The sequence below is a fragment of the Dioscorea cayenensis genome, chromosome 7, assembly GCF_009730915.1.
Source record: "Dioscorea cayenensis subsp. rotundata cultivar TDr96_F1 chromosome 7, TDr96_F1_v2_PseudoChromosome.rev07_lg8_w22 25.fasta, whole genome shotgun sequence".
In the NCBI taxonomy this organism is placed as follows: domain Eukaryota; kingdom Viridiplantae; phylum Streptophyta; class Magnoliopsida; order Dioscoreales; family Dioscoreaceae; genus Dioscorea; species Dioscorea cayenensis.
Window position 1 is genome coordinate 6,889,987 of NC_052477.1, and position 27,383 is coordinate 6,917,369.

At 34.2% G+C, this 27,383-nt stretch overlaps 1 protein-coding gene across 1 annotated transcript; it reads right to left on the minus strand.

Moving 5' to 3' along the window:
• Positions 1-708: 708 nt before the first annotated feature.
• Positions 709-17,809, minus strand: LOC120265567 (E3 ubiquitin-protein ligase KEG). The gene is given in 18 exon segments (XM_039273506.1): positions 709-2,389; positions 2,604-2,909; positions 3,011-3,199; positions 3,317-3,650; positions 6,411-6,644; positions 6,781-6,888; positions 7,156-7,280; positions 8,143-8,277; positions 8,413-8,531; positions 10,625-10,782; positions 12,162-12,319; positions 12,399-12,735; positions 12,820-12,887; positions 12,889-12,943; positions 13,358-13,588; positions 13,668-14,039; positions 16,667-16,986; positions 16,988-17,809. Coding segments are annotated over 18 exon segments (4,962 nt in total). The 5' UTR covers positions 17,432-17,809; the 3' UTR covers positions 709-1,120.
• Between the last annotated feature and the right edge of the window lie 9,574 nt (positions 17,810-27,383).

A 27,383-nucleotide genomic window follows, 5' to 3' on the forward strand; every position in this document is an offset into this window, starting at 1 on the left:
AGAAAGAAAGGGAAAGAAGGAGAGAGAGTGAGACAAAATGGTAGGTTGAGATTAAAGCTACGAACGATATGTTCACCCGCAAATGTTACTAAGTACTATCGCTACCACTTGTTCTTTGGTTCGTTGACTAATAGTGGAGAAATCAAAGAGGGCTTTAAGATGGGCCAACATATGTGTATTACCAATGATTAAAGCCATGAAAATCCATTGGTAAATGACACATGTCATGTGTAAAAGAAAGTTGAAGGGGGGAGATATTTGAGAGATAGAATTAAGAGTAATCATATATGGCACTAACAAACTAATCTCCAAAGGTAGGATCCTTATTCTCATATTCATTATGATACGTATCTATCTGTCTATCTGTCCATCATTGAACAAATGAATTATTATAAAGAGATGCTTATACTCCTAAATAATTTGCATATGAATTTTGTTTTATCACAACTAAGGTCTAAAATCAATGTCTATCCAAAATTAGGTTTTCCACGTGGTTGGACTGATAAATACTTGAAATTTATATATTCAAATTAATTAAATTATGTAATAAATATTGGTTTATGATGGGAGGTTGACTGGATTTTCAACACAACCAAACATTATTTTGGGCCTCTTTCACCTAAATTAATTTTCTTGGATTAATTTCCTAAAATCACTATCTTACATGCACAGACATCTCAAGAATAAGAACACCAACAGACAAAGAAATTGACCTGAGATGAAAATAAACATCCACCATAAAAATTGTCAGTCAAATAGAATTACAGGAAAAAAAAAAAAGAAAAAATATTGACCTTTATAATTTCATACAGGGATCTGAACATATACATAACATAACTATCAAATAACTAACAAAAAGAAAAAACCTATAGAGCTCATGCTAAATTAATTATGAATATAACCAGCCAGGTATCCTGTATGTTTCTCCAGTCAAGTTGGTCGAAAACTCCAGCCTTCTTCACAGTTATTGGTACAAGATTTAGGAATCTCTAGCCTGAGCCGATCGATATTATCTGAAACTTAGCAATGCAGCTCAAGGTAAAGGTAGCAACAGCAGCTGAATAAGTTGAGAATGATAGAGAAAAGAAAGAAAACCAGGAATCAATGAAAATTAAAGAATTTAGCAAAATCCCAATGAGCTCCAGTCCTCAGAGATGTTGTTTGTTGCTGAACCACTATCATCAAGGACAATGTCAGCAGGATCACCAATCCACAACCTCCCTTCCCGCCATCTAAACTTGATCCTCAGCTTTCCATTAGCATCCACTCCAACAACCTCTCCCTTGCTCGCGTAAGTTTCCATCCTCCAATCCCATCGAGGCATTACCAGACCCGGTTTAATCCCAACCTTATCACCGATCTTGAATGGTCGAACCTTTTCCACCTCCCACACTTTGCATACCCAGAGTCTTTCTATAAAACAAAAGGCAACTGAAAGCTCTGCATCCTCCCTCTTGTGCACCACGCCTATACTGGCATGAGTTACATCTCCCCACTGGTATGTAGGTGTTGTGATTGTTGAGGCCTCACCTTTACCCAATCTCCAATACAGATTTACCTCTTCTTCCACCTTTTCTACCTCAGCGGGGTCCATATTCCAAGCTTTGGACCCTGCTGGAGAATATATCCTAAGCTTTCCATCAGCATCAATAGATGATATAGTTCCAATGCTTGAATTGTTGTGGCCTGACCACCCAAATCTTGGTTGCTTCACAAATTTCTTTATCTTCACTTTCTCACCGACAAGAAGCCTATCTACTGCCTCAAGGTGGTTTGCAGGGCCAACCCATCTTTCCTGCTCGCCACAGAATGCAACATGTACTGTCCCATCCCAGACTTCTCCCTCATACCCCATGCCATGAACTATACCTATGCTCCAAGGTTTAATAGATCTCCAGGCACTGACATTATCTTTAAGCCTTACCCAAGCTCCAACCTCAAACATCTCTTCTTTCTCAAGGTCAGCTGGATCTCCTTTCCACAAACCAGAAAGACCAAAAAAGGCTACCCTTACTTCCCCATCTGCATGGACGCCAGCTATTATACCCCTAGAATCAGGTCGCGCATCTCTCCAACCCCATCTTGGCTCCACAAGTCCAGGACGAAAATGGACATGCTGTCCAATCCTCAAACATGGGACTTTCTCAAGATCCATGTAATGAGTAGTCAACTTGCCTTTCCTGAAACACCCTGCTAGCTCCAAATATCCCGAATCCTGTATACTGTGGACAACAGCTATACTATCTTTGCCCATGCTGTTCCAGTCATATGCCGGTCTATTCCCAAGGCTTGGCTTCAACCGCACCCAATCTCCAACCTCAAAACCTGACAGTCGTTCAGTATCACCTGGGGACACTTTCCACAAGCTACTTTTACCTGCAACCCTCACCTGCGCATAGCAAGAAAATCCTGTCATTGGAATATCCACAATGAAACAAGAATCAAGAATGGGAGATATCCCTAGAGTAGCTGATGTTTACAGGGCCACAGATTGAATCTTCAGAGACTATGGGGCAAAAAAAGTAAGCTCGAACATGGTCTGGTTCTCCAAAATAGCAAGGAAAAAAAACCTTAGAAACCACACTGAAAGAATTGGCACTCACATTGAGAGTACCATCCATGTCTATTCTTGCAATTGTCCCAATACTTGCTGCAGTTTCATTTGACCACCCGAGACGAGGCTGAGATATGGAAGACATCACATGAATTTTTTCTCCTAGTTCGAAGGGCCTAACCTTCTCCATGTCTGCCATTGAGCAAGAGAAGGCCTTGCTTCTAAAGCAAAAGGCAACTCCCATGTCACCATTATCTTCTAAGCTATGTATTACCCCAATGCTGTTTCGTGAAACATCTTCCCATCCATACTTAGGAGATGGTACTGAAGCTTTGACTCTCACCCAATCTCCTACCTACAAATTAAAGTTTAGAGAAAATAGTAATTTTCAATAGAAAACATTAAGTCAGGGTTACCAATGATAGGCTTGTAATACTATTTGCTGTGAGCCAGTACCTTGAAAATTTCAACCTTTTCCATATCTGAAGGATCAGCCTGCCATGGAGTAGGTCGATTTGGTATGTCAATCATAAGAAGACCATCACTATCAATGTCAATTATTTTTCCAACACTGTGGTGTGTCTCACCACCCCAAGCATATCTAGGTTCTGCGACAGACCGTTTTACACAAACTTGGTCCCCAATCTATGATGATGAACAACGAATGAGAGATATGAGGAAAAAGGAATAAAAAATAAAATAAAAATAAGAAGTCAACTAATGAAACGAGGATGGAAACCCAAAAATGATATATCTGGCTACCTTGAAAGGCTCAACTGGCTCAACTTCTTCTGGTTCACAATGCCATGGATGAGTTAAGTAACAAATCCCCAACAGAAGGCTACTATCAGGTCGGATGGAGTACACAATTCCAACACTACCAGGAGTTACAGATTCCAGACCATGTACAGCAGCTGTGAGAGAAGGCCGAATACGTACCCAATCACCAACTTTGAACTCTTCAACTCTCTCCATTTCAGCAGGATCTGCTCTCCAACCTCTAGAAGCTCCAGGAAAACCAACACGTAGAATTCCGTCATCATCTACACAAAGAACAGTTCCAATGCTATCACGCGATGAACCACGCCACCCAAATCTGAAGAAAGACAAAGATTAGTGCTGCTCCATACAAATCAAACTTTGATGAACAAAATCTTCAGCTGAAAAGAAAGAAGGGATCTTCAAAACAAGATTAAACAATTTTATGGAAACACAGCTTTCTGAGGACTTTGATTTCAGAAAACCTTACATTACAAGACGCAGAAATAAGTCACCAGTCATAAAAGGGCCCCCAACTTGTACTTTGTATATTTGAGGATAGCGTAACATGCCATTCCATAAGTGCTACGAAATTTTACTCCAAAATCTCTTTTAACAAAATAAGGGTTCTCAATTTCTTTATAAAAAAAGGACCTACTGGATGGAAAACCCAAGTATGGAGTTTATTTGCAAATAACAAACAGAGTGTTTCCAGCAGCAGCAGAAATTATGAAGGCAACTTTGACAAAACAACTATATGGCAGACATCACCTGTATCAATTATAATATGAAAACACATCTGTGCAGGAAAAAAACTAATATATATATATATATATATATGTATATATATATTAGTTACAGCTATGTACGGATCAATGAAGCAACTCTATATGCAGCACACAACGGTCTCTCTACTCGGAAACTATAGAAGGAAAAATCATGAAGAGAATGACCACAATAACTTTTAAGCTTTGTCCAACCAAGGGACCAACAATGAGCCATGCTTGAGCTAGCCAAGCCTCACCTGGGCTTTGGGCTTGGGGCTTGGCTCAAATTGTTCCAAGTCTGACACAAGATTAGCTCAATCTTGGGTGGAGCTTAGCTAATCCAAACTCAAGCTCAGCTCATCGTGCAGAGACAAAAGGAACACAAAGTTTTAACTTTGTTGAGATGAAATTTGAACTCATGCAACCTCCAAGGTAAACTAAGTTCCAGACCAACAAAAGTTGAGATAGAAAAGTAGTACTAATCATACATATATAGTATTTCAATATCATAACATCCACAGTAAGGCAAGCTATATCAAGCACAGTTTAAACAAGTCAACCCATCCTTGAGTTCAGCTTGAAGTTAATTTTGAGCTATAAAATTCAGCTTGAACTCAGCTCATTCATTAAATGATCAGGTTGAACTTGAGCTCAAACAGCATTGAACTCAAGCAGTTCACAAGCCAACTTGCTCATTGTCAGCCTTGATCTTGCTTGACTAACTGGTGTCAGTCATACAAATGAATCGCATTAAATTGAATCTCTCAGGCATGTGGTTATGATCATCATAAGCTTTCTAATATCCTCACATACAACCTCCATAAAAGCCCCTTTTTAGGTGATACTGAATCGGCCAGAATAGGGAACAAAAAAGTCAGAATAGAATAAAAAATCCAAAAGGACAGGATTTGAAAATGGAATCGTTGTTCCCAATTTATTGTTTGCTTGGAGACATGATATCACAGTGAATCTGTCACTAATTCTCATTTCCATGTTTGACTTGTGCTTCCAACATGTTAGAGTGGAAAAAATTAAAATTTGTATTACATTTAACAAAATATATTCATAAATAGGTGTAGAATACATGTAGTATTACAAAACAAGTTTAAAGCTTTTTCTAGTAAATATTTGTGCTTTGATGTATACAGCTCTATAAAATCATGAAATCACACATAAGTCCCTATAAATTAACAATCTCTGTGAGTATTATGCAAATTCTACATTCATGAATACATATATAAACCCTTGGATCAACCAAACAAGTTGCTACTATTTACTGGCATAAGGGAATGCATAAGATGGCCCTTTCCCGCTGAATCGTGCAAATGACCTTGCAGAACAAAAGGTATAGATATACCATTTTCACTCGTTTTGCAAGCCCCTTGTCTGCCTCACCTTTAAAGCATATACAAATCTTTTCACAAGATTATTGATTGGAGTTGAATGATTATAAACGAACTAAGACTAACCACTTTCACAACAATTTGAAATGTTACAGGGTTACATATAAGAATTTTCTTTATTTTGAATAAGCATATATGGACACATTCTTTCATTTTTTTTCTTTCTCAGGATATTCCATTTGCATTCTGGTAAAAATAAATTTTGTAGTGTCATGCATGCTTGAATAATCTCCCAACAACAGCATTCATGATCCTTCCCTCATCTCCACAAGCTGATATCCTAATTCAAGCAGTATTTATGCAAGATAAATGTTTCTTAAAACAAAACCCCTTAATTTCATCACCATTCTAACAAGTAATATTTTGAAACCTAACTGTAGTCAAAACTGCAAATAAAAGGATTTTGTAGGCACATGTAATATTTGCAAACTAAAATGCCTATCGAAAACTACCAAACATTAAATTCATCCTTGCCATCAACCATGACACTCATTGAGTTCCACTAATCAGAAATTCATGATCAGCACCCATACAATCAAACATGATTCCCATTCTATTGCTCTAAACCGGTTCAACAGATCAACAACATTTTCCAGCCATTTGCTTCTCACAACAATCATGCAGCGCCTAAACACTCATATCAGACATGCTAAATTATGCACATGGATTTATTTCTTTGTTTCCCATTAGAAAATTCTGTACAACATTTCCATCAAATGTCACCACAGGATGTTTGTTAATTTCCAACAAGTTATAATCTACTTTCAATATTTAACTAAAATAACCCCATCTTTTCAAAGATAAATGCCATCATATGATAATAAACTGTCCAGCAGAAATGGATGAAGTAGTTTGATGATAGTAACTAAAAAGGAAAGTTATGATAAAAGGAACTTCTAAAAATGGGCACCAATCCAAAAATCATACCTTGGTTCTGTAACATCTGGTTTTAGCTGCACATGTTGGCCCCTATTTAGAGGAATTACTTTACAAACCTCATTGGTCAAAACGCGAGCCTCCCCAGTGCAAAATGATACGATTAAATTATTATGATCTATAATCGTTTGAACAAAGCCTATGCTTGTGTGCTTCGCACCTTGCCAACCATGTGCAGGAGTTTCGATGCTTCTTCGGAACTTCACCCAATCTGTAATGACATATCTGCAAAAACATCAATTAGGTAAATAAAATCACTCCAAGACCAGTGCATACATTTTGAGATAAATCAAATAGGGCTATAAGCAAAAAAGAAAAAGAAAAAGAAAAATAGATTGTAAAAAGATGAACTCTTGCTTACACGGTTGGAGATAGATGGACACCTTTCGCAGCAAGAGCTTCCATTAGCTCTTCTGAAATCCACTCTCGAGGCAGATTTTCTAGATAATCACACAATGTCCATCCTCTGCTGCTAAACAGAATTAGTTATTTCCTTTCTCAGTATACTTTCAACAAAATATAATCTAAAGTTGATGCAAGTTTCTTCTTTATGAATAGTAATTAACAAAAGTTAATCAAGCTTCTAGCTATGTCATTTTTCACTCCTAAGAAAAAGAAAAATTTTGATAACGGTATTGTCTAAAATAAAACCATCCATGCAATAAACAACAGTAAAGTATGTTAATACAAGAATCATGACGGAAGTAACCAAAAATCCAACGGAAGAAGTGTTTACCTATGGTTTCTCACTTCGATATCAGGATACGGATATTGTAGCATGACGACGATCCATTTTAGGCATTCACGGATCATCTTAGCAGCATCAGCTGCTATATGGAAAGCATTATCACCATCATCATCCTGATCAAAATGAGGGATATGTCAATAAAATAAAATATAGAATTTCTTATAAGTTATAACTTTCATAAGAATATGAAAGATGTGCCTTAACCACCTTATAACGGGAATCTTGCAAAAATGATTGCAAAACGTTGGGAAAAGGATAGCAAAATATAGTTTACATTGAAGTGAAGCAACTATAAGTGCTTATTACTGACCACTTAAACTGCATGCAGATATAGCTTACATCGAAAACTAGAACCAACAATCACTTTTGATTGAGTGCATTAGAAACAGAAGCCACCAGAGAAGCAGATTGCAAGATCAATAACAATAGCCAAATGAATGCTCAATCATGAGATGAAGGTTAAGTAATATTATTGTTTGCCAAAAATAAAGTAAAACAAGATGCTGCCAAAAATTATTTGCATTTTTGCAATATTATTTCCAGGAGTTATAAACCACTTTTATGGTATAATACAACTCCATCAGAGGGCAGGACTAGGCTACATGTCACAGGTATAAGGCAAGGAAACAACTCCTTTGCTTGCAAGGGAAGAACTTTTTTCTAAAAGTCATCCAAACTAGGGGCAGGCTTTGTAGAAGACTAAAAATAATTCAAATAGCTCTCAAATAACAAAGGCATTCATATTTGTGAAAAGTAACCACTATATGTATCTACTCTTATAAAAACAGAACCTCATCTCTAATCTTTTTACCATTTGTCCTTCAGAAGGTATTCCTCATTCACATGCCAAATTTCTACCATGCAATAACCAAATTCAGAAAGCAATCATGTCTAGTTGTTTAAGCTTATACCAACCAAATTAAAATCAATAGCTCATTTCTTTTTAATAATTTTGCAAATTTGAAAACACTTTACCTGCATATTGCAGTTTGCTCCAGCAGACAAGAGCAAACCTACACACTTGTCAGCACCCCGATTCAATGCCACATGCAGGGGGGTGGTGCTTTGTGCATTCACTATATTGACATCTACTCCGGCCTCCAAAATGATCTAGGGGTAGAATAAGATGGAAGTATTGTCCATAACATTGAAATCAGAAGGAAACAATGCTATAACAATCCAAAGCATATGAGCAACCAAAAAAGATATATCACAATCAAAATATAAACAAAGTATAAAGATTACCCTTAGCAATTCTGCATCATTAACCATGGCTGCTGTGTGCAAAGCAGTCCGGCAATGTTCATCTTGAGCAGTTGGATCAGCGCCAGCAGCAAGCAGTATTCTCACCAATTCTCGGCCCTCTATTGAACAATATCAAGCAAACGGATTAGCAGAGGAATTATGTGAAAACATGCATAATGTCAGTAAATATGAAATCACATGGAAGCAATCTAAGAGTGATTTGCATGGGTCCACCAAGTTTGAGACAAACAATAGCAGGTGAGTTCAGCAAATACATTCCTCACCCCGGAACCACCACACATTGATTTACTCTTTAGTCTTTTCACATAGAATTTGAAAACCAATACATTGGTGCAAAAATTTCTTAATTTCAACTAAAGAATGAAGTAAGGCTTTTAAATATTCGATGTGACAGTCAGCATGCCTAAGAAATTTGTGAAGTTTGGGTGACAATTGCAAGAAATATTATTGCGTAAGTGTTAGAATAATTATTTAGAGTTACATGCTGTTACTATTTTATATATATATATGGGTGCCAAATAGGACAAATATTGGAATTCATGATACCATAATATATGACCAATAATTGGATGGTCAATCATTTTATAATATATATATATATATGTAATAGGAAATTTTAATACACTACATTCAATCCAAATATTGCCATTGAACATTCTTTATTATTTTTATTATTAATTATCTTTTTATTCAATAAGACTTTCCACCCCTAGTTCTTTATTGAAGGGCAAAACTGAACTTTAACACCAGATTCTGAACATGTGCATACAGGTTTCAGAGCCCAAATATGAGATGCATCATGAATCCAGTCACCGTAGATAATATAGCTCATGATAAAATGTGATATGTTGCCGAAAATCTCAAATTACTTTCTATACCTAACATTTCCATATCTAGATACTGACCTTGATGTTCATCTATAAAACCAGCCCTTCTGGCTTAGCTTAATCACACAATTAACCCATCAGTGCAAGTTGTCTTATTTGGATAAACAATTTGGGTATCTACCAAGCATGGACAAGGAAGACCCACAGAAAATATTCCTCAAAAAACGTGGCATCAAGTTAAGATTCCACATTATGCTCTAATACATATGGAGCTCAACCGAACCAAATTAGAAATATCTCCAATGTTTACTAAGAACACGACCAGTAGAGCTGGAAAGTAGTTTAGATTCATAAACTCCAAATCATATTACTTGCATCAGGTGAACCATATAGAAATTGCAATTGGAGACAAGAAAATTGTGGTATCTAAAATGACCATTCTTATATCTAAATCCAAACATCAACATAAGCCAGGGTATTCATCGGCACCAAAAATTAATCATCGTCCCATGAGATAGCAATGGGTTAAGAAATCAAATTTGTAGACAAACTGTGGTCATAGTATAGTGATGTTGAAGGCCGTCATCAAAGAATTATTTTCTGTGCTTAAATTTTACAAATGCATCTTGATTGTGAACTCATTGATTGTCAAGAAGCTGGCTCCATACACATAACCAAGTAAGATTTCTTGTTTTAGAGGGAAAAAAAATCACAATTTTATCTTAAATAATTGATGCATGCTTGGGAAGTTAAGTTTCAAAGGGCAGATTCTCAATTCACAGATGCAGTGGCATGCACTGAGCTATAAAAAGCCCAGTAATCTGCACATAAATACATGACTGTGCATCAAATTCTCAATTTACTGCATAATCAGAAAATATGGGGCTTCTTACAAATTAAATGAATTGAATTACTGGAAGAGGCATGTTCTCTTGTACAGCGGCAACATAGTGAATGCACAAAGTAGATCTCTATACAAACTAAAAAAGGAACTACTTATCAAGTTAGATAAACTCTTTTATCTTCCTTTTTTTCTTTTTTTCTTTTTCTTTTTTTCTTTTTTTAGTAATTTTTGGGCAATAGGTCTACTGTTATCATTTTATACAAAAATCACCCAAATGTGCACAGTTTTTGTAAAAAAATAACATCCCCCAGCATATATCAACTTAAAGTTGTGTTTAAAAAAAAACCAGTAAAGATTTGAATGTACACCAACATGATCTTGATCTAGATAGCAACAAAAATGCCACCACTTATATCATAACATAGCTCCTAACTTCACTAACCAAAACTCAAGAAAGTCAATAATTCAAAGCACAATCAGTAGTAACAAAAGTACAAAACATAACCTTGATAAAACTTACCATCTTCATGGTTTCTCTTAAGGCCTGCAGCCATGCACAATGCTGTTCCAGCTGGACCTGGAATATCAATTGCTTTAACAATCTCCTCTTTGGATGCAACTTCTACCCATCTCCTCACAACAGCCACATTCCATGTCTCAATGCACAGATGCAATGGCCTGCATGCAAAGAAGATTCAGGACCAAGCAAAATTTGACAGAAACAACACACAGACAACAGATTCTAATCAAGTACAGCAAAAAAAGAGAAGTTACAGATCTAAATGAAAAGAACATTAGTCATCATCTTTAGCAGTCACACTATAATCCAATCATCAAGAGATGAAAATCTGAACAGATTGTTTCTCAATCTCTAAAATCTAGTTCAGCATTAGACCCATCTAAGATCAACTTACAAATCCCAATCAAGGCTTTAAAGCATGAAAGTATTTGTATTTTATTCAATTATGCTAATTATATTTTTTTTTTTGAAATGCAAGCATTATTTATTTGCATTATTTAGTCTCTTAATTTTCAAGTTCACAGTGAGTTGCACCTCCATATATGATGCAACCATGTTGAAGTGCACTAGAAAGTAATATAGTAGTTGAGTTTCTTCTTAGCGTTCTTGTCACAACAAGAATTTTATGATTAACTTCAAGTTCAGGTATTATTGACTAAATCGAAAAGGAAGGCATTATCAAGTACCACAAAGACACATAAAGAAAATAGAGGGAGCATTGTGGACTCAAGCTAAAGAAAAGTCCCTTTGCTTTGGTGAGAAAAGTTTCAAATTCTAGTGACATGGTGGAGGACATGCTAAATTTCAGAAGTGACACTCTTAGAAATCATGGTACTGTCTTCAACACAGAACAGTGAATCTATCTTCTCAACTATTTTCTACAATTAAAATTTTAATTTAAGGCCAAGTCAAAGCATTCTTGTGTTAAACAGTATTCTTTACGCGTAAGTGTGGTTAGAGTGAAAAAAATCTGGAAAGATCATCCATCATAATCGTCTTCCTTCAAAAATAAAATCAGTGATGAATAAATGAAAATTCTAAATCTTGTCCAGTCCACCATGCAGGATAAAGTCTCAAGCAATTTAATTTATTAATAAATTTAAAGGTCATACACAGATACATGATGATTTTCTAATAAAAATGAATGAAGTTACACATTTTCGAAAAAGTATTAAAGAAAACTTGAGTAAAGTGCCCCAAGTTCATTTCAAACTTAAACAAAAGCCCAAATAAAATCTACGAATCCCAAACCAAACACAAACCAATTCAGGTGCATTCAAGTTCAGTTTCATTTATGGCCCTCAATTAAAGGTAGAAAACAAACAAATAATGTAGCCCATAAATAAGTGAATAACATATGGCACTGAATGATAAATCGATACTAAATTGAATGTACACTCTAAAATTATTCTCAAAATAGTCAAGAAGACAGAATAAAAGAGGAAGAAGGATACAACCATTGTTCTATTTTCTATGCTTAAAAATGTTGTAAATCTTCAAAGAAAAAAAAAAGCTTTCAACATATCATGGAACTTACGTTTTGTGCTCTGGGTTCCTTATACCCATAGAACGGCTACCTCCATTTTCCAATATGACAATAGCACAGTCAGTGTATCTCCTGGCAATTGATTTATGGAGCAAAGATTCACCATCATCATCAATTGCATTAGGATCAGCCCCTGCCAGTAGTAACTCCTGTAATCATTCAAAAAACATTTATATGCAGAGAAGATATGACAACAGTAAAAACAATGACACAAATATGGACACAGACTTGCATGCACTTGGGATGGCCAGAACATGCACAAAGATGGGTGATTGATTGGCCTTCCCGCATCCAAGAACTAACATCAGCAGATCTATTGATAAGAGCGCGAACACAATCAGGTGAACCAGCAGCTAGAGCAAGCACAATAGGAGGATCCCCATCTTTATCCAGGATAGCTACATCAGCCTCTTCATAAGCTAAAATAGCTTCAACAAGCTCTGCAGACCCCCGTCCGCATGCTAAATGCAGGGCAGTGTAGCCATCAGCATTCTGTGCTTCCAAAAGGGAGCATAATGAACCAGAACCACTACTTTTCCCTGATGCAGCTTTTGCAAGAAGTTCTCTGTGTATAAGATAACTAAACAACATGAAATATGTGATACACAATGATCATTTAGAACTGCTAAACCAACAAAATATGACTTGCCTCACACCATTGCAGTCCTCTTCCGACACAAGGTGATGTAAAGCATTAGGGTTATCCTGAAGAGACTCCTAAAACAGAAGATGGAGATGGCTCTGTTGCATCAGTTGGAATCTTGGTGAAATCACTGTTTTGGACAGGAGAGAGACAGCAGTTTTTATATTTAATACCATCATAAGGTCCTGGACTGAAATGAAATAAATAAGCCCTTAGAGATAAGCTAATGATAGTAACAAAAATATAACCACATGTGGAATATCATATAGCCCAAGGTGGTCTAATTCATAGCTTTGTGAATTTCCACAGTACTAAAGGTACAATTTCTAAGCTTCCAATCTATTTCTTAAAGAGGTTCTATTAATTTCCCTGATAACCCCCACCCATCATCCCCACCACTGACCAGCTTCCCTCCCAAACCCCCACACATCGCACCAAGAAGAAATGGAAGAGCAATTGTGTGACAGAAAGGAAGAAAAAGGACAAGCATCAAAGAAATTGTATTACTCAAGTTGATAACTAAAACAAAGATTAAGGTAATTACTTTTCAGGACTAGCAGGAGGGCTACGTGGAATCTCTTGCAAGTGACGAAGAAATATAGCCAGCATTGCACTAAATGTTGGTCTCCTAGCAGCTTTAAACTGAAGGCACTCGCCAATCATCTTCCACAGTTCCCTAGGGATGCCTCCACCCACCACACCTGTATATTGAGGGGGCAACCTTCGAGCCTTGACAACAGTACGGTAAATTTCCTCTGAGCTTAGTCCAGACCAGCTGCATTAAAGATTGATCCACCCTCAATTATATTCTTAATGTAGAATCACAAGGAGAAGTAAGGAATTGGGGTACATACGGAATAGAACCAGTACACATTTCCACTAGTATGCATCCAAAACTCCAAGCATCTGATTCCTTAGATATTCCAATTGCATCATCCCAAAATAAATTTAGTGATGACTTCTTTACAGGTTCCCAGGCTTCAGGAGCTGTGTAGTGTGGGCTAAGCATGGTACAGTCCATGCATGAGTGCATCATTGAAGATGTGTCCTCTGTCACAAGACGAGCTTTTCGACATAAAGGCTTTTTCAGAATATCTGGAAGCCCATAATCTGAAACCACTGCACGGCAATTTTCATCCAGAAGAAGATTGGATGGTTTTAAATTCATACAGATTATGCCAGCTGCATGGAGTTCAGCAACTCCACGAGCTATGTCTGCACCATATCTGAAAACGGGGTAGCCAGCCAGGTTTAGTTTAAAGTATGAACAGATAAAGAATCATAAAATGGAGGAATCCCACTGTATAATAAACAGTAACTAAGATAAATTTAATCTGAACATTTAGTCAATTTATTTTAATAGCCAGCATATTTGATATCTGTAGCTTGGCAAAACTCAAAATGCCCATTTGATAGTCTAGCCACTTTTAACGGAACAGGTATTTACAGGAAGAGGACTTATTTTGAAGTCCAAAAAACTTTCATATCAGAAATATGCACAGAAGTTTTCAAATGAAACGTTGCTTCTGAAATGGTAGGATATTACCTTGGTACATATATGTCTCCTATTGTCTTAACAACGTCGACAAAGATTTTCATTAGAGTAGAGCATAACAAACAGACACCCATATTTACTCAAATTTATGCATTCAATCATACAACATATGATTAAAAGTCTAAGAATATTTTCCATGTGAATGATACAGAAATCAAAAGAAGCATACCTCTTTAAATAATTGATCAACCAGACTCAGAAAAGATGCTTGGGTTGAAATTCTTAAACTTGCTAAATGATAATAAATTTTCCAACACATGTAAAAAGCCACATGAAAGGGAAAATGCTTACAAAGCAATTAAATAGAAGCATTCATTAACAAAGCACAAAATCTATATTGCAGTTCAAGGTATTGTTATGCTTAATTGGTATGATTAAGGAAAGATCACTAGAACAACCATGATAACAAATAGTAAAACAGTCGTGATGAAAAATAACTGATCCCTGACACCACTCAGAAATAAAATAATAAAGAAAAAGTCAAGAGCATGATACAAGTGATTTGAATCCTACATATCAAAATCAAGGCTGAACCTAGAACATCTTAACTTATCTTACACCGTTTTCCTATATTTTCTGACTCAACTAGCAATGGGGCTTAAAATATGGGGACAGTAATGATTGACATTTCAAGTATTCTTAGTGCTTCACAAGACAAAATAATCATATCTGGGCAATTAAGGAATTCTGAAGGATTAAATTCTTTCCAAATTCAAATAGTTTTTGGTTATTGCAAGCTTATTATTTTCATTTAGGCCCCACATCAAAGTCCCCTCGAAACAAATACTGTTATAATTTATTAAAGTAGAACTTCACACTATATTACTAAAAGTGTATATATTCTACAAGAAGATGATAGAAATAAAAGATCCACTGCAACTACCATGAAAAATCATCAATACAAATTGGTAACATGACTATATACACATGTGAAAGCTGCACAAGATTAGCAGCAAACACAAATCATACCTAGAATAGGCAAGGATAAAAAATAATTATTCTTTAAATAAATCCTGGAACAATGACCTGCTATAAATAAATCCTGGAACAATGACCTGACAAAGATAGGATGAAGAGGTCAGCTGTGATTGAGATACTTATTTAACTTCTTATAATAAAACTAGGGAAGCAAACAAAGCTCTTTTGCTTCCATGCTCATGAGGTTGTATATAAAGGCAATATAGTTTTAACAAAAGCATGTTCCCCCATCAAGGAAAACTTGGATGATTTTCTTTGAAGACAAACATATAAGATTGAAATATTAGAATTAGGCAACTCCATAAAGAAGGAATTTCTAGTTCATTACGCTGTTAATTTTATTGTCCTAAAGTTAGTAGCTGCAGTTGTTAACAACACCATCCAAGGATAACTTGATTGACCTTGTTTAAATATATAATTATTTTCACTTTGCTTAGCTCATAACTAGGGTTCTCCGGTCTGAAAAAATATGTTTACGTAACCATACAATAAATTGATTGAGGCACCTGCTAACAAAGCAATCATTTAAAGCAATAACATATTTCATGGTTTGTCTTCTCCTTTCATTCTTCATTTTCAATAGGTCTTTGAAGGCTCAACTCAAATGTTAACCATCACAACCCTCAACAAATATGCATGGTAAAATTACAAAACAAATTAGATATCTTCCGATACCTTTAAACCGTTCTTTTAAGATCAAATCAACATAAACTTGTACTAATTGATGATCAAACCAATCCTTCTACTGTTGTTTACTTTATCAATCTTGCTATTATAGTGATAAGAAGAATGTTTCTTTTGGAAAACTCTCTCCCATTGTCGCGGACATTTTATAGCTTTATCTAACACGTGTTTTACCTATCATGTCGGATACAGAAGCACATTTATCTTTGGGATTTAAAGACTGCTTTCTATCACATATCCAATGAACAAATGAGACATTGAAGCACATTTTTAGCTTTGAAGATTTGTCATCATCAAAAAGAAGTTACATAATGCTCCAATAGCATTTAACAAGTAAATGACAACCATCTCGACAAAAAAACCCTCTAAACGACACAAAAGATTTCCAATGTTCAATGAGAAACCGCTAAGAGTTGTTTTGTTGCATTCGGCCTAGTAACAAAACGGAAAGGAGACATTTTTCCATAGAATTGGATTCCCTACTAGCTCAAGCACTCATTTCCCCAATGGTGTTTTTTTACTAACAAAAAGATCAGGAGGTATTTTTCCATGGAATTGGGTTTCCTGCTAGTTCAAGCACCCATCTACTCAATGCATTCTTTCCTACTAAATAAAAGAAAAGGGGAAAGTGCAAACCTGAGGATTTGCTCCAATGTAAGTCGGCCATTATTCTGCTGCATCTCAGATAAAATAGAACTATTATATCTGTCCATAACGAGGCAAATGTGGTTATCAATTTGCTTAGCCCCATGAAACGTACAGACATTTCTGCACCACATGGAAGCTCGGCGCAGACTCTCCAGCTTGCTATGCATCCAAACTACATCCATCTCCTCAGTAATCGCAACCCTCTTCACAGCAACCTGATGCCTACACTTACCTTCCCGACCCTCGCCACCAGAATTCGTTCCCCCAGAAAGCACAGCAGCCCAAGTCTCATGCCCAGCCCGCCGTCCCCTCCCCAAGCCGCCTGAGCAACTTAAGATCAAGATGAGTGCTGAGATCTACAGGCGAGCTAGAGTCACCGGAACAACACCCAGACACAGACGTATTCGACAAGCGGCTCATCCTGCGCCGCACCCGGGATCCAAAATAGTCACCCCCATACTCATCATTCTCTTCATCATCCTCCTCCTCCTCATCATCCGCAAAGTCACACTCAAATGAAGGGGACGAACCGAGAAGGGACAAGATGGAGAAGTTCTTCCGTAGGGCATGGACGCTATTCCCAACGGTGGTGGGATGGCGGCAACGAGGGCAAGAGATTGCGCTATCCGTAGACGCAGCAAACATATGGGCAAGGCAAGCCTTGCAAAACCCATGGCCGCAGTGGAGCAGCAAGGGCACCCTCTCCGACTCGTCGTACCTCGTGTGGCACACCGAGCAGCAAGGCACCTTCATACTAACAAAACCAGAAGAAAACCCCAATGGATCACCTCACCTTCCCGTCAATGGCGGATTAGACTGGAATCCAAGCCGGGAATCAAGCACCAGAGCGCAGATCCAGGGAAAGATGAAGGGAGTGATAGGGTTTAGGGCGGCGGTGAGAGAGGAGAGAAGAGAGAAGAGGAGAGAAGAAGCGAAGATGAAGATGAAGATGAACCTCTTTATATTAAATCGGAGAAACCAACCCAGAGAGACAGAGAGAGAGAGAGAGAGAAGGGGCATATAGGAACAGAGGAGCAGTGGAACAGAACCGAGAAAAGGAGCTCCCTTCTCTTTCTTCTCTACCGCTTTCTCTCTCTAACTCTAGCTCTTACTGTTTCTCTCTCTAACTTTTCCTTTTGTTGTTTCGTTTGCTTTCTTGGGCTATTTCTCTCACGGCGCCCACCTTTTTCTTACGCCCGCTTTCAGTGCCTATCCGTTTCGGGAATATTTTATTCAATTTTTATTTCGCTATTTTTTATTTGTTTTTATTTTTAGAAGGAAATTGTAATGATTGAGTTGAATTTGTTGGTGTTTCATTGTAAAAAAAAAAGTTTGTTATTTAAAAAATAAAAATGTAAGGTACTTTACATAAAATAAAATTCAATTAATTTTTTTATTTAATTAATATTGCAGAATTTAAATGGTTGTTTGTGTTGACAATAAGGTATTTTTTTAAAAACTTATTACTATATATGTAGAACCACTTTGTAAAATATAATGCTTAGTTTAAAGAATGAGATTGATTTCGGGGTTAACATCTTTTACTTAAATTGAAATCTTAATTTATAGATATTTTATATATTTTTTAATAATGGGTTATAAACCCTTTAGTAAAAGCTATAGGGTTTGTTTGGGTTAGCTTTTAAAAAGAAGTGATTTTTTGTTAAGTTATAGAAGCACTTTCTTTTAAGGTAGCGTTTGGTTAGATGTAGTTGAAAATGCAATGGATTTCAAATTACAATGTAGTTGTAATTACTGTATTTAAAAATAAAAGTTTGATGTAGTCGGAAGTGTTTGGTTGAAGGGATTTATAAATATGGATTTGATATATGGTCACCTAAGGTAAGATTACCTTATATTCAATGATCATTAGTATTTATTAATTATAAAATAAACAGTTATATATATAATATTATTATTAAATTTTGGTTGTATTAGTTCAATTTACATAAATATTTCTATAATCAAGAAAATAATTTTTAAAAATATTAAACCATAGAGAAATGAGTATATTTCAGTAAATATATTTCATTTGTCTAATATTTATATTAAATTTGTTATGCTTATCCCTCTAATTTAGTTTAGCCCTAAAAATTATTTATAAGCATATATTGTGTAGTTTTATGATAAAAATAATATATTAAATTAATAAAAAAAAATTTTGGAATAACCCATAACATATTTTCATTTAAAAAATAATATAATTAAATAATTAAAAATGATAGATTATCTAATTTAGGATAAAAAAACTATATGTTTTTTAAATTTAAAATTAAATAATTGTTTGGATACTATTTGTAGAGGATTTAAATTTAAAATAACACTTTTAAATATATTTAAATTATTAATAAAATCAGAATATTTGCTACTATATATATTTGATAAGTGGCTATAACGATTATCAAATAACTAACATCTAATCCTCACGTGACAATCATGTGAGACATATTTTATAAATTAAATCCTGCACTTTGAACTACGCCCAAATTGGACGTAGTTCAAAATCCATCAAATCCTTACTTCATTGTAGTTCAAACTCCTTTGACTTTTTCAAATCCATCTAAACAAACATAGGATTTTCAATAACTTTGTAATTCCAACTACATGAAGTTCCAAATCCGGTGAAACAAACACCACCTAAGTGTTTTTGAGGGTAAGTTAAGTGTTTTTTCAGTATTTTATGGTTGGGTAAGCCAATGCAAAAGCACTTTTATAAGTGTGAAGTTGTTTGGATGTGAATTTTTAAAAGGGCTTTTAGAGGTGGCAAATTACTAAAGTGAGCATTCATTGAATTTTTATTGAGTTATTATTATATTTTGAGCAGCTTTTTAGAAGTGCTTTTCTCAAAAGCACCTATTGAGCAGCTTATGAAAAAAGCTGTAATTCAGCTTTTTTTCGAAGCTTCAGTTTTTGCCCAAAAGCCAATGCAAACAGAGTTTTTAAAACCCAGAAATGCTTAACTTTTAAAAAAGTCAACCCAAACATGCCCATAGATATATAGGTGAACTTTCCGCACCAACGCCTACAGCTGTTGGTTTATAAACCCCTTAGCAAAAGCTATAAATATTTAGGTGAACTTTTTTGTTTATTTTTTTTTAAATTATAAGTAAAATAAGAGTGACTTAATTTAGACTTCCTACCAGCCCAACCATAGTAATGGGCCTGGCCCAATTCTAACACTATCAAGATCCAATGTATTTATGAAAGAATTATATGTTAATTTGTTTGGATGCTAAATTCGGATTGAATGTTGAGCAATGAAGTGAGTGTTTTAATCCGTGTTAGAAATATTTTAGAAGTTATATATTATATTTGGGCATTAGGTCTTCTGCGGACGTGGTAAATAGTAATAGAGAAAACGTTAGATAGAGAGACAGGGGAGGAATGTGGGGAGAGAAACATGCATGGTAATATATACAATGTGTTTGGGCTGTATCTAATGTTGTCAAACCTGGACCGGTCAGGCCGGTTTGACCAGAAAAACCTGGATCCAACTATGAGACTGGTCCAATTACCCTATTTGACCGGCCCTTGAAATAACCCGGTCAAAAATAAAATGATTCGGCAGGTTTACCCAGGGATCGAGTGACCCGACCAGATCTAACCTGTTAAAAAAAATATTTAAAAAAAAGGAGAAGATTGAAGGTGAAGAACGAGAGGAGAAGTGAAAGAATTTTCGGCGGGCGGTGCAAAAAGTGAGGGAGAAATGAGAGAACGGGAGAGAAGAGAGAGTGAGGGTTCAGTTCACGTGTTTTGTTTTGTGTTTTTTTTTATTTTTTTTATTTTTTAAAAAATATTTTATATTTTTAAAATTTAATAATATATAAAAAATAAATTTTAAATATTAAATTAATTGTATTTAGATATTTTTAAAAACAAGGAAAGTATATAAAATTAAAATTTTAAATATGATGTTTAACTAATTATGTTTTTAATTGTTAAAAATATATGTAATATTATTTTTTATCATTATTAATTTATTATAATATATATTTTTAATATTTATTATTGACCCCAGTTCAACCCCTGTTTGACCCTGTCAAACCCATCGATCCTTGACCCTTGGGCTTGACCGGGTCAATGCCTGGGCAGGATCTGACTACCTTGGTTGTACCAGATTGCTCATCAAGTGGCTAGTAGGTTAATAGAAAATTTTCAACCACTTTCATTGGGTATCACTCTTTGGGAGGGTTATTGTACATCCCATTTTTCACTATTCATTCGATGGAACCGTTGGATTTTAGTCCAACGATTATGAGAGAAAATTTGTAAATAATTTATCTATGAATCTTCTCAAAAATCAGCCCTCATATATTTATCTATGGATATTAAATTAACCTTCAATTCCAATTTTGAGAAAAATGGATAATTTGATGTGCCATATTTTTGTTGTTATTGTAATTTTTTTTTAAATTGAAGATTTTAAGATTTCTTTCATCATATTTATATCCTGTTTATCTTTATTATTTAGGTATGAATTATCATTTTAGTAATTTTATAATTTATAGTTATTTGCAGTAATTTTGAGGGTCTCTATAAATGCTTTTAAAAATCATTTCTTTTGTCATGATAAATCAAACCTATAAATAATTTAACGGCTATTTGATTAGCTATAAGTAATTATAATATAAGTGGTTTACATGTAAAATATTATTTGGTTTACTATAAAATAATTTTTATATGAAAAAAGTTTTACAATTTGAGATAATTTGTAGCACTATAAGTTGAAGTATTGCAAAACAATTGAGTTAAATCACCATTCTCTGCACAAAAAGCATAGTGAAGAAGACTTTGCCGCTCGTAACTCCTGCCAAGCCTGCCGCTTAGGTAGTCCCATGCTCCGCTAACCCCACCAATTCCCTCAAGAACTATTGAATCCCTGATATGACCTTCTCTCTCTCTCTCTCTCTCTCTCTCTTGTGTCTCCATTACTCCCTTCAATCGCTCCAGCTCAGAGAACGTCATCGCCCTATTTCCCTATCACCATGAGATGTACATCATAGTAAATCTAATACAATTATATAATAAGTTATGCCTATTTTCTCATAGGTAAATATTACCTAATAGATGTCGGATACTCCACATGACAGGGTTTTATATCACCATTTCGTGGTGTTCGATACCTTCTTAAGGAATTTAGTGCATAAACTCTATCAAATAGCATGGAATTGTTTAATTATAGACATTTTTTTTGCGAATTTTAGTGGTATGAGCCTTTGGAGCTTTGAAAAATAGGTTCAAAATATTAACATCTAGACCATTTTTTTCCTTTCCAAACATAAGTATATATTGTCATTGCATATTGTATTCTTCATAATTACATTTTACAAAGTGTATGTACCAAGTCTTGCAGATTGGAAACTAAATCCAAATGTGCGAGGTGAGAACACAAGCTCAAGTCCGTGAAGAAATAAGAGAATGGTTAGCAATAAGAGAAATAATCATAAATGACATGTGGAGTAATAGATCAACTCCATGATGAAACTAGCTTGCTATGTTATGTTCTTTTTAGCAAAAAAATTTATGTGGCTTATGTAACACTATATGTTTGTAAATTTTGTTGTTTGATTGTGACAAACAAATCATAAGATGAAACTTGTTTTTGTAGTATGTTTGTTTATAAATTTATTGAATATTTCCTTGCATTTCAAAATTGTTTGTTATCTCTCGCAATTTATTGAATATTTTCAATTGAGAAATAATTACATTAATGCTAATTATGTAATACAGATGGAGTCTCAAGACTGAACATCTGAAAGACATGACTTTGATAGAAGGAAAACATAAACTAATTTTCGATGGTTTACTATCATAACATCATTCATATTGACATATTTGGTTGAGCAAGCAAATCTCAGGCTTAAATTTGACAAGAGATTTAAAAGTATTGCTATCAATGCCGTTGATGGAGTTGTTAGTGAACGATTCAACTTGCTCGTAGGTGACACACATGTCTTCAGACATCTTAGTTGTGTAAGAAAAATATAACTAATAATTAAGAAGATCAATAATAAGTGGTGTGTCAAGGGATGATGTGGAGAAAAAAATAATCATGGGCAAGGAGGAATATCGAATATATATATATATATATATACAAATAAGTAGTAAGTTAGAGTGTATTGTTAATATTTTGTTTAATATTTGTACATTAACCTTAATTAGAGAATGGATGTTTATGTTTGTAGGCGCACCACCGGGAAGAGATTTATATTAATAAGCCAATTCAAGACTATGAGGAAATAATAATTATATATGGAAATGATCACACAATGGGATCCTTTGTGAGAGCATGTGCTCAAATCTTTAGAAGCCTAGGCGCACAAATGGAACCATCACCAACATCATCAATAATCAATCTTGATAACCAAACCCAAGACTTTAATGATTTTGATGATGTTGAATCAACTCAACCTTCTACTTATGGCACACCGTCACAAGCTCTACTTCCAAGTATGAGGCGGTGAGAAACTAAGGAAAACGTGCTAAGGCAAAGGAACAAATTAAGCCAAATGATGAGCATCAGTTGGGAAGAATTGCAAATGCATTAGAGGCAAACAATAGTCAATTTCTTGGTAAGCAATTGTTTGATGAGATCATGACCATGAGTGATCACTATAGTGAAATATGACTTGGATAAGCATATGATCATTTGCTTCAAAATCTTCCTTTAATAAATGTGTTTGTGAATAAAACCCATACCCTTCATTGCTCTTGGATGGATGATTTTCTTGATCAATTAATGTTGGCCGTCAACCATGCATGAGTTGTTATAACACCGTTGGGTGTTACTATTGTGTTGTTTTGTCTTGTTGTATTTATTATAATGTTATATTCACAACAATAGTGTATTCTATTTTAATTTGACAAGTATCATGTTGTATTTTCTTTTGTTGTTTAAACAAGCGTCATGTTGTATTTTATTTTATTTTATGAGATTTTGGATGATGTTATATTTGAACCATGAATGTTGGATGTCGTATTTTGGATGAATGTTAAATGTGATAATGTATGTAGTATTGTAATTATGAACATTAAATATTATATTTTGAATTATCTTATGTTTTGGATGTGTGTTGAATGTGATTATGTATGTAGTAATGCGATTAATATTGAATGTTGAAATATAATTATAGTATTTCGCAATTTAATGTCGCGGTATGGAAAATACTATTTGTTATTTGAATTTAATAGTGATTTTAAAAAATAATTATTAAATATTTTAATTTAATAAATACTTTATTATATGAATTAATTATTTTAGTTTAAACTAATTTTTATGAAGAGTATTAAATAATTATTATTAATAATTGATAATTGGATAATTTTACTATTTTACTTACATGGTGACTATACCTTATATTGTCAAAAAAAAAAAAAAATGTTTGTTAGAAACTATTAAAAAACAAAGTTAATAAAAGACAAGTTTTTAATTTTTGTCACATTATTATATATTAATCATTAAATTATATTTCTGCCCATAAGCCGCTAGACGTATTTCGTCATTCATACTATTATTTATATTTTATATAAAGCAATTATATATAGCATATATCGTGTATATATATATATATATATATAGACATAAAGGTGAAAGAATTGTTGACTATCAAATTACTGGTACATCATTTTTTAGGGAGGATAGAGCACTGCCAGAAGGATGGTTTTTTTATGTGGTTAATTGTAATTAAAAAAATGAAATGAAGTAGTATACTACAAAGCCTAATGAATACAAAACTCATCAAAATATAATTACAAAATATATTATAAATTTAAAAAGTAATAAAATTAATTTAATTAAATTTTGGTTGAAATTTAAATAATTTTGAAATATGTGGTCATAGTAAAAGAAATTAAAACTTTAGTTTAAGATACTCATTTGAATTGCGGAATGGAAATGAGAATGGAGCAATGAGAAAAAGGAGGGATAGGTAGGGGTGAGCAAAACTAGGTATCCGATCAGGTTTTGAAAATCGGATTGGATGCCCGGTTTTTTGGATCGTCAAAAACTCGACCCATATTCGATCGGTTTAAACCGGACTGAAAAAGCAGATATCCGATTTAAACCGGATCGGATATTGGATATTCGAATTTCAAACTCAAGTTTTATTTGCCTTATGAAATTTTTTTATATGATAACATTACATGAAAACAAATATAACAAACTTATAATTTTTTTTAAAAAAATCTTATATTATTATTTACACAACAAAAATAATAAAAAGTTTTATTACTCATCAACAATACAAAAGAAAATCAAATATTTTCACTTCTCATCAATAATGAAGCGAGAGAAGACGCTGGTTGATGAGGATTAAAAAAGAGGAATTAAAATAAAAATAAATATATTTTAAATGAATTAAAGTAGTAAAATTTAAATTTATTATATATATATATATATATATATATATATAGTAACTCTTAAATTAGTTAGGTTGGGGATTTGAATTTTTTTTTTTTTGTGACTTTTACACCTTGTAAAATTTAATGTATTAATGTATATGTTAGTTTCGTTGATGTGGTTTGTGATTTAGAGGACACTCAAACACTCATATAAAATTCACACAAACCAAACAAGAAGGAGACACACAAGATTGGTAACCAAGTTCGGCGTCCACTTGCCTACGTCTGGGTGGTCAAGCCCAGAGATAAACAATTCACTAAAAAAGGTGAAAATAGATGAGTACAAACACTTGTCACTCACTCTCCCAACAATAAAGATCACTACCCTCTCTAAATTGTCTATTGGTCACACACTCTCCACGACAAAAAGACACCCCCAATCTCAGAGGAAGGTAGCTTATATAGACGCCTCAACGTCCCAAATATAGCACATACCTCTTTTAGAATCTCCGTGGCTACTAATTTAAAAATCTTCCAAAATTAGCTGTTGCAACTTCTGTTGTAAAATGAATTGCAACATGTCCCTGACTGCTAACTTAACTGAGTTCTGGTTATGTTACGGACGACTTCAAGACTCATCAACCTCTCGGTCATGCTTAGTCTGAGTCAGTGCAGCCAAATCTTTTGATCCCTACTGCCGGCAACTAGCTTACCTCCTCAGTTCCTCATTACGTAGTTCCCTCGCAAGGGGTGCACGTCCTTGTGCGTCTTCATGAAACTTGCCAAACTTGATCTTCAATTCACCCAAGTTTGGTCTTCAAATCTTCCCAAGAAAGATCTTCAATCAATCAACTCAATCACGCCAATAATAGACATGTCTTCAAATCTTGCCCTTAATAGTCTTCAATCATCCTCATTAAGGTTTTTTTCAAATCATACCATCAATAGTCTTCAATCATACCATTGATAGGTATTTCTTCAATTAAGCTCCATCCATATTTAGTCTTCAATCAATCACCCTAAATATGGGCTTGATATGATCTTGTCTTCAAGTTGTAATACATTGCCAAAAATAACTCCACCAAGATCTTCAAGATATTTGCCTACAAGTCAAGACTCGTTTGCCATGTCACCATGCTTTGTCATGTCATCAATTATGCCACGTCATCTGTCAAATCATGAATTTGGATTTTTTTTTTAGCCCATGTAAATTTTAAATTTATTAATATATATATAAAGAATATATCGAAAAACGGATTAGATACGGGTTAAAATTCAGGTCCAAAAATCAGACACGGGATCGGATCTTCACATTAGGGTTTTTTTTGCTCACCCCTTGGGATAGGAATAAAAATAGGGATATCAATAAAAATAGTATTTGGTTACATTTAATGGGGATTGGGAATAGGAAAAATGAGAAAGGGAGATATAATAATTAAATTACATTTATGCCATATTGTGTAATGGTTAAACATAAATATTTAACATTATTTACTATTAAATATTTTGAATATAATTATTTACTTTAATTTATTATAATAAAATATTTCAACTAAATAATTTACTTTAATTGTTATTGTCTTATTAAATTATTTTGATTAAATAATTATAGTTCAATTATTATTTCATGGATTGTAATTTTAACGCCATTAACTAATTTAATTGTGATAATCAAAATGTTCAAAATAAAAAAATAGCTAAAAAAAAAATTTCACTATAAAATAATTTGAATATCATATTTACTTAGTTATTATTAGTTTTAATTATTTCCTGATTTTTAGAAAGCTCCTAAATATGGTTTTCTAAAAATGGTTTCCAAGTTACAAAGTCAAACTCATACATTTGTCTAATAATCAAGGTTTACCTATGACTCATATTTATTGCATGCTCTTTTATTTTTACCCTGCCTTTAATTAGGGTCGACCGGTTAAAAGTAAATGGAATCACAAATTAAATTTTATTTTTTTATGACTTCAAGTGATTACGGATTCATGATTTCTATTAAGGACAAGCTCCTAATAGTAATTACCCCAGACAATGTCATGAGAACCTCAGATTTAAAAACAAGTGAGAATGAGAAATAAGTGGACAAACATAAAAATCATTTTTTTTTTTTTTGATTTCAAAGAGCATATGAGTACACAAGGAAGTCAAACCCGGACTAGTTCGACTGAAAAAATCGGGAACTAGCTATAAGGCCGGTCCAGTTATGCTCCTTGACTCAGACTACTAATTACCCGGCTAAGAACAGGATGACCCAGCTAAAAATCGGGCGACTCAGCCTATTTAACCGAGATCGGATGCCCCAGAAATGATGACTTGTAGGAGGAAGAAAGAAAGAGACAATGAGGAGAGAAAGAGAAAG